Source organism: Polyergus mexicanus, unplaced genomic scaffold, assembly GCF_030449975.1.
Source record: "Polyergus mexicanus isolate NDT 795.1 unplaced genomic scaffold, iyPolMexi1.0 SCAF_1, whole genome shotgun sequence".
In the NCBI taxonomy this organism is placed as follows: Eukaryota; Metazoa; Arthropoda; class Insecta; order Hymenoptera; family Formicidae; genus Polyergus; species Polyergus mexicanus.
This window is the reverse complement of record NW_027223321.1, coordinates 4,726,898-4,741,784: the sequence shown is the minus strand read 5'-3', so window position 1 is coordinate 4,741,784 and position 14,887 is coordinate 4,726,898. Positions and strand designations below refer to the sequence as shown.

At 36.9% G+C, this 14,887-nt stretch overlaps 1 protein-coding gene across 8 annotated transcripts in view; it reads left to right on the top strand.

Annotated features, from left to right (window-relative positions):
* Positions 1 to 14,887, top strand: part of Sif (still life) — a 38,980-nt gene that overhangs the window by 8,526 nt on the left and 15,567 nt on the right. For 6 of the 8 annotated variants that reach the window (XM_070294547.1, XM_070294567.1, XM_070294591.1 and 3 more), the window contains exons 10-16: positions 1,087 to 1,314; positions 2,584 to 2,713; positions 11,443 to 11,588; positions 12,047 to 12,314; positions 12,881 to 13,024; positions 13,391 to 13,573; positions 14,552 to 14,827. In XM_070294547.1, the coding sequence (XP_070150648.1) occupies positions 1,087 to 1,314; positions 2,584 to 2,713; positions 11,443 to 11,588; positions 12,047 to 12,314; positions 12,881 to 13,024; positions 13,391 to 13,573; positions 14,552 to 14,827 (1,375 nt within the window). The remainder of the gene's footprint in view (positions 1 to 1,086; positions 1,315 to 2,583; positions 2,714 to 11,442; positions 11,589 to 12,046; positions 12,315 to 12,880; positions 13,025 to 13,390; positions 13,574 to 14,551; positions 14,828 to 14,887) is intronic. The other 2 variants (XM_070294609.1, XM_070294556.1) reach the window with 1 other exon arrangement.

Sequence of the window (14,887 nt, the reverse complement as noted above, 5' to 3'; positions counted from 1 at the left end):
CGAGATATTCATCTCAATCATTAAAGACTTGGATGGAAATAATTTTCAATCTCTGAAACAACAAGGATAATCAGCGCAACTAATCAATCGCATGAAAATGTAAATTAATAATTATTTCGCTTGACACGGATGTATGCAAACATTGATATCTTTGAGTGCGACGTAAATAATTATTCAGTCGCGTCGTAATTATAACGAGAGGAAATAATTATTTTACCATTGCTGTGCGATAGCGTAAACAGCTATCATTTCCATGCACCGGCGATAATCATCCCTCTGTTCCCAATTGCAAATGTGAAACTAATTATTCAGCTGATCACGCACACACCATTGTAATCGCAGTGCAAATACTGATCTAACATACGATTTGAAACGTTGAAAATCGCAACGATGAGTTATCGCAAATACCGATCGCTCGAGAGGCGACGAGAGCCAAAAAAGATACCGAAAATGCCGAGGCTGCCGGAAAAAATTTTCTATCGTATTCTGGATGACGGATCCGGAAATCAATCTCAAAATAAGAAACACGTGAAATTCCAATTGCTCGGAGAAGATGATGAAGCGAAGATATCATCAGACATACCGTGCTCGGATTTCTCACCTGTACCTGCACGGTATTACACATCCGTGTACAATATACGCAAAGATACACGTAACTTCTTTAACTCGGATATTGCTTATAAAATAAAGATATAACCAAAATATACTTTTTTCGATAACTTGATTGATTTTTCGAAAATATCGGAATACGTGTATCGTATGATAAATGAAATATTAGTCTGATAAATTATAATTATTTTAAGCAATCTTACGGTATGACACGGAATTACAAATTAAATAAATTTTATTTAAGTTTAAAATTTATTTTATTAATAATTTTTATTAATTATTATTATTAATAAGAAATATATATAATCTTGTAAAAAAATATCTTTCTTTATTAACATTATATTAATTATACATATAAATAATTATTTTTATTAAAGTAATTATTTTATTGCAAATGATTATTTTATTAAATGATTTTCATAAATAATATTAATAATGTATTGTATTCAACACTGATCTGTAACATGATGCTTGCAGATGCGCCAGCTGCATCGGGGAATCCGCGCGTGCACAATGGTTTCGGCATTCTGACGGATGGCAATCCGGTAGCTCAACTCTCGGCTCTGGCGCTTCGAGTTCGATAAATCCAGGGTATTCGGGATATAAGAGAGAGTCACCCTGGGATTCTCTTCCTTCCTTAAGACACGAGGGCAGCCTCAACGACAGCGGTTATAAATCCAACCGGACTGATTCTCTGGAACAAAGGTAAGAGAAGTAGATTCCTCGTATTGGAATCAAGTTATCGAATCGTTATTGATTCTTGTATAGGATGTTTGAAAAACTCCAACATAAATTGTCTTTAATACATGATAGATTCTTTGATACATTTGGGGTAATTTTTACTTTTGCTTATGTATTAAAGTAAAAATAAGTTTCTAAGTATAAACGATTAAAAAAAAAGATAAAATATATAGCAAGTTTTCGTATTATAAATAAGCAAAAAGATAGCAAGATAGCAAGAGAGAGTACTTGTAAATTTTTTAAATATAAATATTAAAATAAATATGATTTATGCAATTCTTATTATCCATATTTGCCACCGTAAATCTTTTTAATTATATATATAATTTTGTACATGTATAATCAACGAGAAAATGCAAGATATTAAGGCCAATTTTATTACGGAAGAAATCGTTAAAAATTATCTTAAAATCTGAATATATCCATTCTTTAATAAAAAATCGTTTTTCATATCATATTTTATAGCGTAATATAAATTTTTATTTAAAAATAAGATATAAAAGTATTCTAATATAATTTAAGACGGATATGCGCAGCAAAAATATAAATATTCCAAACTGAAGGTAAAAGAGAAGTATGACCTTTTTCGGCACAATGCGTACTTATACTTTAGTGTCCCTTTTTGATTTCCAGCTCACCATCCACCTTTTGTCGCCCTATATTGTTGGCATTGTCTTCCATATTTCCATTGTACTCTCTCTTCTTACTTTTATCGCACTTCTCGACTATCTGTATTATATCGCGGTACTGAAAATAGTTTTAGCCTTTTAAAATTACGAGATATAGATTTCCATTACCAACTGTTAGCTTTTTATAGCGTGTATTGTCATATGTGTGTATTGTTATAAAAAAATAATTTGTTTACATTATATTACAAATAATAGTTTTTAATTAACAGCTTTATTATTTTTGATTGTCACAAAATATTCTCTCTTTTCCCAGTAAATAATTCATTTTGATCCAACTCTCAACTATTATATATGTTTTAATATTATATCAACTTTAGTATTATATAAATAGAAATATTCTTTGAAATAATTTAAAAATGCATTCCATGCAAAACAAAAAAAAAATACCGCACTGGGAAAGGAGGAATTTATTAGAAATTAATTTTGCAATGGCTTCTAATTAAAGGAGCGATCATAAAAGAGATTGTAATTGAAAGATACATATCTACTTCATACGTTTGTGGGCTATGTCGTGACATTTAATTAAATGTGTTGCATATTCCAGAGGTACTTTCGACAGACAGGATAGCGTCAGATCCGATTATATGTCCGACCGGGATGGCAGATACGGAATCGTTCAACAAGCTTCATTGGAGAGCACCGACTCGAGGCTTTGCTACTTGACGTCTTCCGAGGTAAGTTATCCAAGCACTCGTTGACCTTATCAGTCTGATACATCCAAGTGCCACTCAATAATGCCTTTGTAGCACAGTTTGCATTCATACTATACGTTATAGTATTCGCGAAAGCATGTTTCGATTTCTTGTACTGATTTTGCACGCTAATGCCAAATAATTCTACGTTGGAAATAACTACGAAACTATATCACACTCCCACAATTTACTTGATATGTATTTACTGCGAAATTAATTCTTAATTCTGCACTTAAGAATCACTTCACATGAACACGATGCGTATTAAATATTAAATCTAATTACCTGCAGTCTCTTAATTAAATGTGAGACGATAAGTGCACATTGAATGTGGAGTGTAATCGCGAATATTGATTTAATTGAAAAAATAGACATTTATTTTCGATAACTAGGACAATTATATGTAACACACACACGTATATATACATATATATAATATAACATATATTTTAAAGACTAAAACTATATAATAAATTAAATTAAATAGAATATAAAATAGGATAAAATAAAATAAAATTTTTGGAATATTTACTATAAGTATTCTATAAGTTACAATAAATCTGTTTTTCTTACTTTTTGTTAAAATATCAACACAATTTTTAAAGTGCATTGATATTTTAGATTTATTATAATTTCCTTTAATTTTTCTTACAAATATTTTACAATCGTAATTTAAATATATGTGATGATAATATCAGTTTTCTTATAATAGGCGCTATGCTTATATTGGGTTTTACTGCTGTCCAGCTTTTTTCTCTTTCTCTTCTTCTTCTTTTTCTTCTTCTTCTTCTTTTACTTTCTACACACACAACACAAAACGTAAAAAGGCGCATTTGCGATGTGGCGCATTACTTTTAAAGCCCTTTGAAAAGATTCTTTTTCGCTCGCACTCACCATACATTTGTGATTTAAAACAGTAAAGTACCCAGTTGCTATATTCGCAAAAACTCGAATCGAGAACGATGGTGCAAATTGTTCTCTTGATGGTTTTGAAGTTTTCTATTCTACATTAAAAAGAGGATAGATGAAAACGTATTTTTGCATAAAACAATTTACATCTCGTTTGTTTGCTTTGATTTATAGCTCGCTTTGGTGTCTACTTTAAGACGAAAGAAATCCAATTCTTTAAAACGCTTCGCAAACATACTAAAAATGACATTATGAATATATTTTATATAAATATATATAATTTTTTTAAATAAATTAATATAATCGTTATAAATTGCTTTTTTATTAAACAATTTAATTCTTTTTATTATTTAAAAAGTAATTTATAATAATCTATAATAAAATTTGTTTTTGTTATCAATCACCTTTCAATATATTTTCAATTTTTAAAATGAAACTTCATATGTATATTTTTATCTCTATTGCATAAAATTTCATAAAATTTATATTCTTAGATTTATATACTGATATAATGAGATACTAATATACGCAATGTCAATTTTTTGCAAACGCGTCAGAAATGATGTTCTTATTTCTAACGATTATGAAATATTGCGCAACTCTCGGACCTACTCCCGGTTGCACAAATTGCGCTTTCGCGCCGGCCACGCCTATCGTGTAACGACGACATTATACAAAAGAGGTCAACGCGAATCGAGGAAACGGAAATGCATGTACGTGTCGATAATCGCGGTTCAAATATCCGAACGTTTTAACAAAAGTTGATCGTCTCCGCACTTTTTTTTATTTCTCTCGCAACGATACCGAATTAACGTAGAAATTTTAAATTTTTGACATGTATGTGCGGGCTCATGATCTTTACGTATGAAGGGCGCTTACGTGGCCAACAAACATCGATAACCTACTGACCCTGTGTCTTGCGTTCGCTAGCCACTCGAATCCGTCGCTATTCAACCCTATTCGTATAAGCTCCTCGTTGTCTCTCCGATTATTTTGCACCGCAAATAGAAATGTGTAGGTGCATGGGTATAGATGCGGAGATAACGGTGGGGAACGAGTCGAGGTCATGAGAATCTGAACGCATTCCGTTGCGTACATATGTATGTGCAAACCTACCCCTTCGCAAAGATATAACATATATATATATATATATATATATATATATGTATATGTATTATGCGGTGGTGCTCGTTACGAGAACCAACCGCAGAGCAACGGAGAGATTCTATTATCGCAACCTTACGCAAGCGTTGGCTTTTATTCTCGCGTTTTGCGGTTGACCGATTGTCAAATAGCAGTTTCCATTGTACGATTTTAATTTATCTTATCTTTTACATGTCAAACGCAAAAAGGTTTAAAATAACAGTTTTATATTTCTGAAAAATTATAAATGTTTACAAAGAACAAAATTACATATCAAGAAATTATAATTAATTCATTAAAATAATAAAATATAATGTTGTATCGAGACATTATTTTTTATCTATAGCGGCTATATTTAAGAAGTTTTATTTTAAGAAACTATTTGGGGCGGGATTTCTTAAACATTATTTTTCACGTGTGAAAAAGTTTTAAGAAATTCTACTCTGAGAAATTATATATAGCTCTCGAAATACAACATCTTGTATAAAGATCGGGGCTTTTATGACGCATCGTGAGCAAAGATACGCGCTTTAAGGGTTAATAGGTCGCGCCGAGATTAGCGGGCCGAACCCCTTGCTCGACATGCGAGAGTAAATAAGAGAATCGAGCATCCCTGCATCTGTGATTGCACAAGTCGAGCAGCAGCCTGCACCAACAGGTGCATGCGCAAACGCACAGCATCTTCCGTGACTCTAGCTTCTTTTGCTTCTCTTGTTTCTTTGCTTTTGTCGCGGTTAAAAAGTATGATCGCGAATCGGGAAGATGATTAATTGGCACGTAATAATATCTAATTCAACTGTCCGCGTATAAGTCAGACTTATTGCCCTGATACAGAAGACCTATTGTTCGCCACGATAAATTTTACAACAACCGATTGTTCTTATCGTCTTTCGTCATGCAAGGAAACTATGCCATAAAATTCAATAAAACTTCGCGTCGCTCGCATGCGCGTCAACCCGTAATATATAATCCGCGTAGAATTATTTTTTTAATCTCCCCCTTCCCCTCCGAGCACCTTTACAATGGTAAAAAAGAAAACGAAATATATACGTGACACAAAGCGCAGAATAAAAGAGCTACGAATAAATAACAACTGTAGATCGGCGCATTCGATCCATTGATATGAGAGTAATTTTAAGTTTTACGCTGCATAAAATTATATTTTACAAATTGAATACATGTGTTAGTTCGGTTGGCTATTTTTTTCATTATACCAAAGATTGTCTTGATATAATTATTTTATTTTGATTACGAAAAATGGAAAAAAATACGTTATTCGAAAAAAGATCTTCATATTAAAGGAAAGTGTAAAAAATCTTACAAAATTCTGAAACGATATAACGTGATTCTTTTGCTGAAGAAAATTGCAAAAATCAGATGCAAAACAATGGCGAGCAATGAATCTAAAGAGTTTTTAACATCTTTTAATTAATAATAATTTTTTGCCATCATCCTTGATATCGAAAAATAAAATTACCGCAAGGATGTGACTTCAGAAAAAATCGGCATTTTGTATACAAGTATATTCAAATAATTAACGCAGATTTGTGATTCGATCTTTCGAAAAATCATTTCTTTCAAATCGGATATTCACCTATGCGAGGCAGCGGAGTAACGATCATCGCGAAGCGTTTAGCTGTCAGCTGTTAGCTATTATCAATTAACAATCATGCAACGCGTCGCGTTCCTTCCCAGCACCCCCGACGTTGCACATCAACCCCTTCGCCCGTTTCGCTTCCGAAGCATAGCTCCCCCTTCTCCTATTCCACGTTGCGGGAACTACCGGCTATATCCCAGCGCCATCCACCCTCTCTCTTCGTGACATGCCTCCCTGCCGCTTTCTCCGCTAACCCTCCTCCTCTCGTTCCTGCAATCCCCCTTCGACCACCACAAGGACCGTGGTATTGATTCCCCTCGCGGTAGCAGCTCTTCTTCCCTGTTCTCCAGCGGCAGTCCGGAGCGAAGCGCGTTCGCGACTGCGGACTTGGTGACATTCGCTCGTAAGAAAAGGGGAGAAAGAAAAAGAGAAAAAGAAAGAATAAAGAAAGAAATACAATAAAGAGACCCTTGCTCGAGGAGTATCTTATTTGCGCGGATTCAACCGCCGATACCGCTGTTTTCCGCCAAAGGCGGTGATAAAATGACCGTGACGATGACGAGAATCCTCGGCGATCCCGCGTCACGGCGCAACCCCGAGTGCAACGGGGCCCATCGATCGACGGATGCTTATTAGACGCGATACACGAGCGAGAACCTCGACCTCGTGGAAAACCGACGGACGGGACGGTGGCAGCGCGACGCGGCACGACGCAGCTTCTTCTCCCTGTCTCGCAGCATCCAACGCGACTCGCATCACCGAGTCGGGCGCTTTTGAAGGGGGAGAGAAAGGGAGAGAGAGAAAACGGCGCCGTTGATGCGTCGATGCGCGGGCGCCGGAAGTCGCCGAGCCGCGCGGAACACATCCCCGGGTGACACGTCGGCAGCGGCGCCAACGGCTGTCACCCGCTCGCCGAAGAACGCGGTGAAAAGGCGCGTTTCCGCGTAAACGCGCCCGATCTCCTCGCGTGTTCGAACGTTCACACCTCGATCACGAAGAGAATATTTGCCGGAGATTGCATCGAGCGTAGACGTAGGAATCTGGTGCAACCTGTCGCGCGCGAGACTATAAATGTTTCCACGCGTCTAGGAATAATAGATAGACTCCTGGAGTAGGTCCTTAGGTTGAAATGTGAATCGGAAATGCGGAGGTGCATCCGCCGTTCATCGAAACTCTAATAAATCCTGCGAAATCCAGGATTTATACTGGAAGAATTTGTCTGGGGAGAACGCAATCGGGAGTTTCTTCGATTTCTTGAAATTGCGCAATAATTGCGTAATTTTTTGAGATAGTGAAGGAAAAATTTCTGCAGGATGTCATTGGAATTGACAACGAATCCTCGTGTCACGTTGCGGATTGGAAGTTAGAAATTGCGCGGTTACAACGCATCGACCTCTACTTAAGGGTCTCGCGTATACGAGATTTGGTCGCACGTGCGTGCGAGATCGAAACGAGATGCGTCGCAGCGTGTTGGCGCACCTCAACGATGACAAAATCGTCACTGGTACCTGGATTCTCTTCTTTTCTCGCGTTTACGATCAACCCGAGGTCGATTTCCGCCGCGGAATGATTTCCGGAGAATCGAAAACAGATCAATCGCAATTGGCAAATGATTGATTCCAGGTTACTGATATATTAAAGAAAAGACGAGGACACTTTATTAAAATATCACGCGAAGAATTAATATATTTGACGAAGGGGAAGACAAAGAAATCAAATAAGCTTGGGAGGAAAGAAGATGAAGATCAGTTAAAGAGGTTGAAGTTATATATTCTGAATAGATGCTGGAGATTTTAGATAAGAGGTAAAAGAGGGTAACGGTTTACAGCGCATTTTTTCGCGAGAGAAGAGAAAATCGATGCTTTAAGAGGATACCTATAGCGATGTATGGGAAAGAAGGGAAATCAGCTGGGGAGGAGCAAGAATCAACATTTAGAGAAGATATCTATATGTATACTTAAGCAGAGCAAGAGAGTATTTTTCTATGGCAAATTCGTTTCTATTACGCGTATAGCGAGAGAAAGAAAGAGAGAGAGAATATCCTATATATTATCAATTTTCTCCCTGCAAAAAGAGGCAGGAGTTAAAATGGCATCTATGACGTCTACGATCGTCCAGCATCGTCGACAGCGATCTTGCGAGCTGTCTGCTTCTTAGATGAATAATGATTCTTGGGAAATTCTCTTAGGATTCTAATAGAGAATTCTTCTTCTGCGTATAAGTACCTGTAGACTCTTGCGGCGATTCTTCGTCGCTCTCATGCTTTTTCGTGCGTCATCGCCCATAACTTTGGAGATTCTTGAGATAATTAGATTGTAATCTCGTAAAGTTAACGTTAAGGAATTTGACGCATCCTTTTTAACAGTGCAAAAGATGTTTGCCTTAAATAGAGGACTTTATTGATAAACTCGAGGAAATTTTTTTCGGGTTTGGAATAGACTATCGTGAATATAAACTTGATGAATTTGAATAAACGTGATGTGTAACAGCTGTTCTGCCGTCGTTTAACTTTCGCTCTTCTTGGTAATCGATGGTCGCCTCGTTAACCGTTCAATGTTTACGGATCGTTAATATTTCATCTAATATACTCGTGATCAACGCGTCATTGACGCTTGATAAATGGAAAATTGAACAGCTGATGTATAATCGCGACGAAAACTTTGAGATGATCGAGGATTTGGACTTCGAGGATTTTGCGATATAATAAGACCGTAAAAAGTACAAAACATTTGCGAAGCGATATCATCGAGCTTATACATCGCGACAATCGATCGTAAAATAAGAATATCTCACCAAGCCACGTGGGTGATTCTTCTACCGTCCGCGAGACAATAATAATGCCATCGGAGAAGGAACGAGACGTCGTGGTCGGCGTTGCAATGACACTTTTGCCCCGTCATCGGGAAGCCGAGGATCCCGTCCGACAATTCTCCCTCCCTTAGGAATCGTCCAGTCGCGGACGGTTTTAACGTCTCTTCCTCAATTTAAGTCACCGCCGGCGGAAGAACGACGAATAATGGTAGAGCCGAAATGGTCGATCAAGTGTGCGAATAGTACCCTGGACCTGCTGGATCCGAGCGACGATAGTTACACGGACCTGAAGACACAGCATCGGCGACGCTGCTGGAAGTACTTTTGCTGGTGTCGCAGGCATACTATAAGCGTGATATGCATTAACGAGTCGCGCAAATTGTATTGGTTCAACTGCCGGAACGTCCAGGAAAAAGTTACGTACGGCTCGGGCGAGGGTTATTACCACAAGCTACTGCGTCTGGTAAACGGCGCGTTAAACACCTGGGCTCAACGTTACATCGACGGCCTAAGCGTGGCGCGTCGTGAAATTATGTTGAAGATCAACGGTAGCGCGGACAACAACATGAGGCTGCTCAAGGAGGGCTGCTATTGCCACTACCATCCGCACATGACGGCGGACGCGTGCAACGCCGATTTTCTCAGAAGAGTCGTAAGTTTCTGGGCCGGCGAGAGCCTCAGGGGAATACGCGAGAGGCTCCGCGGCATGACCAATATTACGAAAAAGGTAGAGGACACGAATCGCGAATCTTCTCTATTCTCTTGTGGAGGAATGTTTCTCTTGATATATTCAGATTGATATATTGTGTATTGTTCCCGAATATATATATATATATACACATTTCCCTGCCTATATCTGTATGAGACGATCGCACATCGAGGATACCATCCTCGTGCGAGATACCGATCACTTGGCATGCGCTTCGGGCAGGAGCGAGGGTAGAGGGAGAGAAAGGAATGAAATCTGCGCCGAGTTCCGTTTCCGTTGGACTTTCGTTCGTCGACCCCCTAAACTACTCACACTCATTGTCGCACTCAGAATTGCATCTCATTTGCATCGATATCATTAAACGTCATATCGTATAAAGAATGAAAAATCATTTGCCACATTAAAAACATGTATCTGCAAGTAAAAAATTTATAATCGCACTTTCAACGCGATGGAAAATAAGAGCGAAAATAACGAGGGGATAGACAACGAAAACAGTGGAATTGCCAAATAAAGCACTTTCGCATTTCGTCCTTTGTTGTGAAATAGAGATTTTAGTTGCAATATAATATTTTCGCATGTATGATCGCGTTGAAATAATCTCTTGAAAGCGACATAATCTTCTTATGCAATTAAGAAGGCTTCTAAGCTGGCCTCGCTAAAGTTGCATTAAAACTAGTTGCCACTTTTAAATAGCATGTGCCGAGTAAAGCCTTAACTAAGATTTCTTCGCATCTCCACTGCTGATTATTAATAATGCAAATGTCTTCCTTCGATGTAATATTTTTTTGTTTAACATGTAATCAATTTGCAATAATATTAATTAATTATATCATACTAGTATATTTGTATTTATCAAAAATTAATTAAGTGTTCGACATAGTTATATGAGCCAAAATTATATTAAACATTGATCTCAACAAATCGTATTGTAAATTATTACATTATAAACTCTGCACTAATTATAATTCCTAATATAATATTTCTAATACAATATATTACAATTCCTAACATACAGTATATAAAAAAATAATTAGTTAATTGTTGAAAAAAAAATATGTATATATATATATATTGTAAATAGCAATAAAACGCAACCCATATTTGCAATCTTTAAATATGCACTCTTAGATAGATGAGACACTCTCAGTTAATTATTTACATATAAAGCATCTTGTCATTGTCAGTAATAGAGTAGACTGTTATCTTTGCATATAATCATCATTTTTTATTAGCATCATTTTATTTTACGATACGATCGCACAATATATTTTTTTCTATGCACATTTCTCTCTTTTTTTATATATACCATATGATACATATATATACATATACATTCTTTCTTTTATATATATGTGTGACTCCACGTGCAAGTGTCATTTGCAAGTATAAAAAAATTCGTAAGCAAAATTCGTATAGCGAAAGAATATTCGATTATTAACTGTCAAATTTAACGGCGTGGGATCGCCCGTATCTGTCTTGATTCTCGCAGTGACAAATGCGTTTGTCGCGGCAAAAGATAAGGCCTGGTGTATTTTTCAGATGTCAGACGACGATAGGATGTCGCTCACCACCGCCGTCAGCGATGACGACGACGGCGAGAGTGTCATAAATTCACCCTATCGTGGGAAGCAGACTGGTACAGCTGCAGCTTCGTTCAATTGCACCGGTGCAGTTCGGAAAGCAGGGTAAGTCGTTTGTACTTTGTTCTATAAAGATAATGAGCCTTGAGGGTCTGTATGTATATAAATATCTCTCGGATAATGTTAAGATAAATACGAAGGCTATGGACAAAGAATTATTTTTTAAATCATATTTTTCTTGTATTTTAAGAGATATTATAATTTGTAAATTTACTTACTTTATAAATTAACATGAGAATAATTTTATAATTTATATTTAAATATTAGTCATTAATTATACATATATTTTAAAAATAAAAAATAAAAAATATTCGCGAGATTTTTAAGATAAATTAAATATGACATAGAATAAATCATATAAAATCACAAGAATAATATAATGATATCTATATCATATAATGATTTCTGATATATCGAAAATCATTCGTGTATTTTATATAGGAATAGTACCACCTAAATATAAAAGGAATAATAAGATAATGACGATGCATCAAAAATTATAGATTTCTCAGTGTGAAGAAATGGCTGCTGCGCAAAAAGCATCAGATCGAGTTAGCTAGGAAGAGAGGCTGGAAGGGTTACTGGGTCTGTCTGAAGGGCACCACGCTTCTCTTTTACCCCTGCGATTCCCAGGAGAGCAGAGCCATGGAAGCGGCACCTAAACATCTAATCATTGTTGACGGTGCGATTATGCAGCCGATTCCCGAACATCCGAAGAGGGATTATATATTTTGCCTTAGCACCGCTTTCGGGGATGCCTATCTATTCCAGGTAAAGAAAATTTGGCAATTTCAATTTTGACGATCAAAATTAACGTAAAAAAAAAGAAATATATATATTAAATTTATTAATATATATGTGAGAAAAGATCTCTACGAGATAAACCGCTCTTTATAGCTAATTAACGGTTTTGCGAATGAACTTCTTAATAAGCATCTTTGCAAATGGCACGGCAATTAAATTCGAAGCAAGTTATAAGTGATCGACGAGTGAGGGGAACAATTCGAGATAAAGTTAAATTCAAATAATTTCGGTTCAGTTTGATCTCCACACTTTGGCAGCTCGAGAGAGTGCACGAACCACGCGAATCGCTAACTAGATGTATTTAATTAATTCCGTCTCACGAACTCCCGTTTCTCGATCACGCAACGGCAAACTTTTAATAGCCTGCGGCTCCTACTTAAAAGCTTGTCACGACTTTAAAAAAAATGTGAGCGACATTATGTACATTGCTTCGCGGCAATATCGATTTGCTTTCAAAGTTTCCCGATGCCCAAATATCGAAGATCTTGATCCTTACTTACAGGAAAAAAAAACCTTCTCTTTGTGTTTTTTAGGCGCCATGTCAAGTGGAGCTGGAAAATTGGGTGAACAGCATTCATTCGGCGTGTGCCGCCGCATTCGCGCGTCATCGCGGCAAGACCGGCACGCTGCATCTTCTGCAGGAGGAGATCTTTCGTCTTGAAAAGGCGATCGAGTCGGTATGTTAAGAAAATGTCGTTGAATCGATCAATATAATATTTCATTGAGCTTGATTTATTCTAAATGTTGAAGAGAGAGATTCATATATATTCTAAGCATTGTTTAGTGAAAAGTAATTAAAAAGAACAAGGTTTATATTAGTCTTAGCATTTGTTAATTTTTCCTTCGAAGATGTAGGAAAAAGCTTTTGCAACTACACTAACTTATTAGATTTTTATTTCACAAAAATTGTCACAAATATATTTTTAATAGAGTTTGAACATATTTAATTACTATACATTTTCACATTTTGACGGAATATTTTTTTTATAAAAAAGAAGAAAGATACATTAATCGTTATCGATTTGTGTACTGGCTGTTTACAGGACCACAAGATGAAACACATGGCGGATCTCCAACAATCAGTGGTTTCCGACGTCGACACTAAGCAGCAAATCAACAATCAAATAGTACAATGGGAAGAGAATCTGGAACGGCTCCATTGCGAGCAATTCCGTTTGCGGTGCTACATGGCTAGTTTGCAGAGTGGCGAACTGCCTAATCCGAAAGTAAGTATCAAATACAACATAGAATATTAATATTTTATATAAACTAAACTGTACAATATCAAAAGACATTGCATAATTGTGTGAATATAATTACTTCAGCAGAAAATTCATCTCTCTAATATTTTATCAATATTTTTTATCAATAAATAATTTTCATTGATATATTTATTTATCTTTTTGTGATAAATTTATCAACCCACGCGTAACACATGTGCGCGCAAGTGTTGTTTTATTTTGAGAATGATTTCGAGAAATTGTATGGCGTCGATTATATTTTTCCAATCGTCATCGAATGTGACGAGAAATCGAGGTATTATATCGATTCCAATCGTGTAATCAAACAGAACGCCGTGATTTGAGTATATGTAGCTTTCATAGGAAAAGCCCGTTCTCTCGGTTTCTCGCGGATAAACAACATTACGCGCTGCAATCTCGCTACATTGTCCACTCCATCGCTTTAATTGTCTGAAAAGCGGGGTCGTCTCTCCCGTTTGCAGCCAGGATTCGTTAGCTATCCATCTGCATCGCGAGTATCTAATTCGCGCCGTTCGTACTGTGATGTTATCGATCGTTGCGCGAGAGACAAGAGTCGTTCGTACGATGGTACTGAATATACGATAAATTAACATTCTCGCTGCAATCAAACTATTTAAACAACAGCAATCTACAGTACACAGACACTATATACTATTTATTACTAATATTGTATAGATAATTTATTTTCTTGATTTTACGATTTTTACGATCTGAACAAAACAAAAAAACTATATTTTTTCTTTTTTTTCAAGATAACATCCCTTCAATGTTAATATTCATAGATCGGTGGTTTTTAATCATTCTGTATTTTAATTATATGGAAAGTCTTGATTGATTTCAATCTTCAAAGATTTTATTTCTCAAGGTGGTACCTTGAGGACAAATGACCTAACTCAATCAGCTGACGATACTTAATAAGCGCTGCCCTCATTTCTCCCTCAGAGTCTACTGACGCACGTGTCTCGCGCTACGAAGCAAACGTTGAACAAGCTGGGCGTCTTCACGGTATCGTCCTTTCATGCGTTTATCTGCGCGCGTAGTCCATCCTTGCTGAATAATCTATTGGCGGGTCGCGGGGCGACAAAGAGAAGACCGCCGCTGCTGTCGAGGTCGAATAGCGGCTCCAGCAGACGCTCGCTACAGATCTCGTCCAGGGACGAGGAGAAGAGCGTCAAGGTGTCCGTGCCGGAAAATCAGGTACGATCATCAGGACATCGGGTGAGTTGATAGAAATTCTATGTGCTAACAAGACACTTGGAATGAGATAAGGGTAAGAAG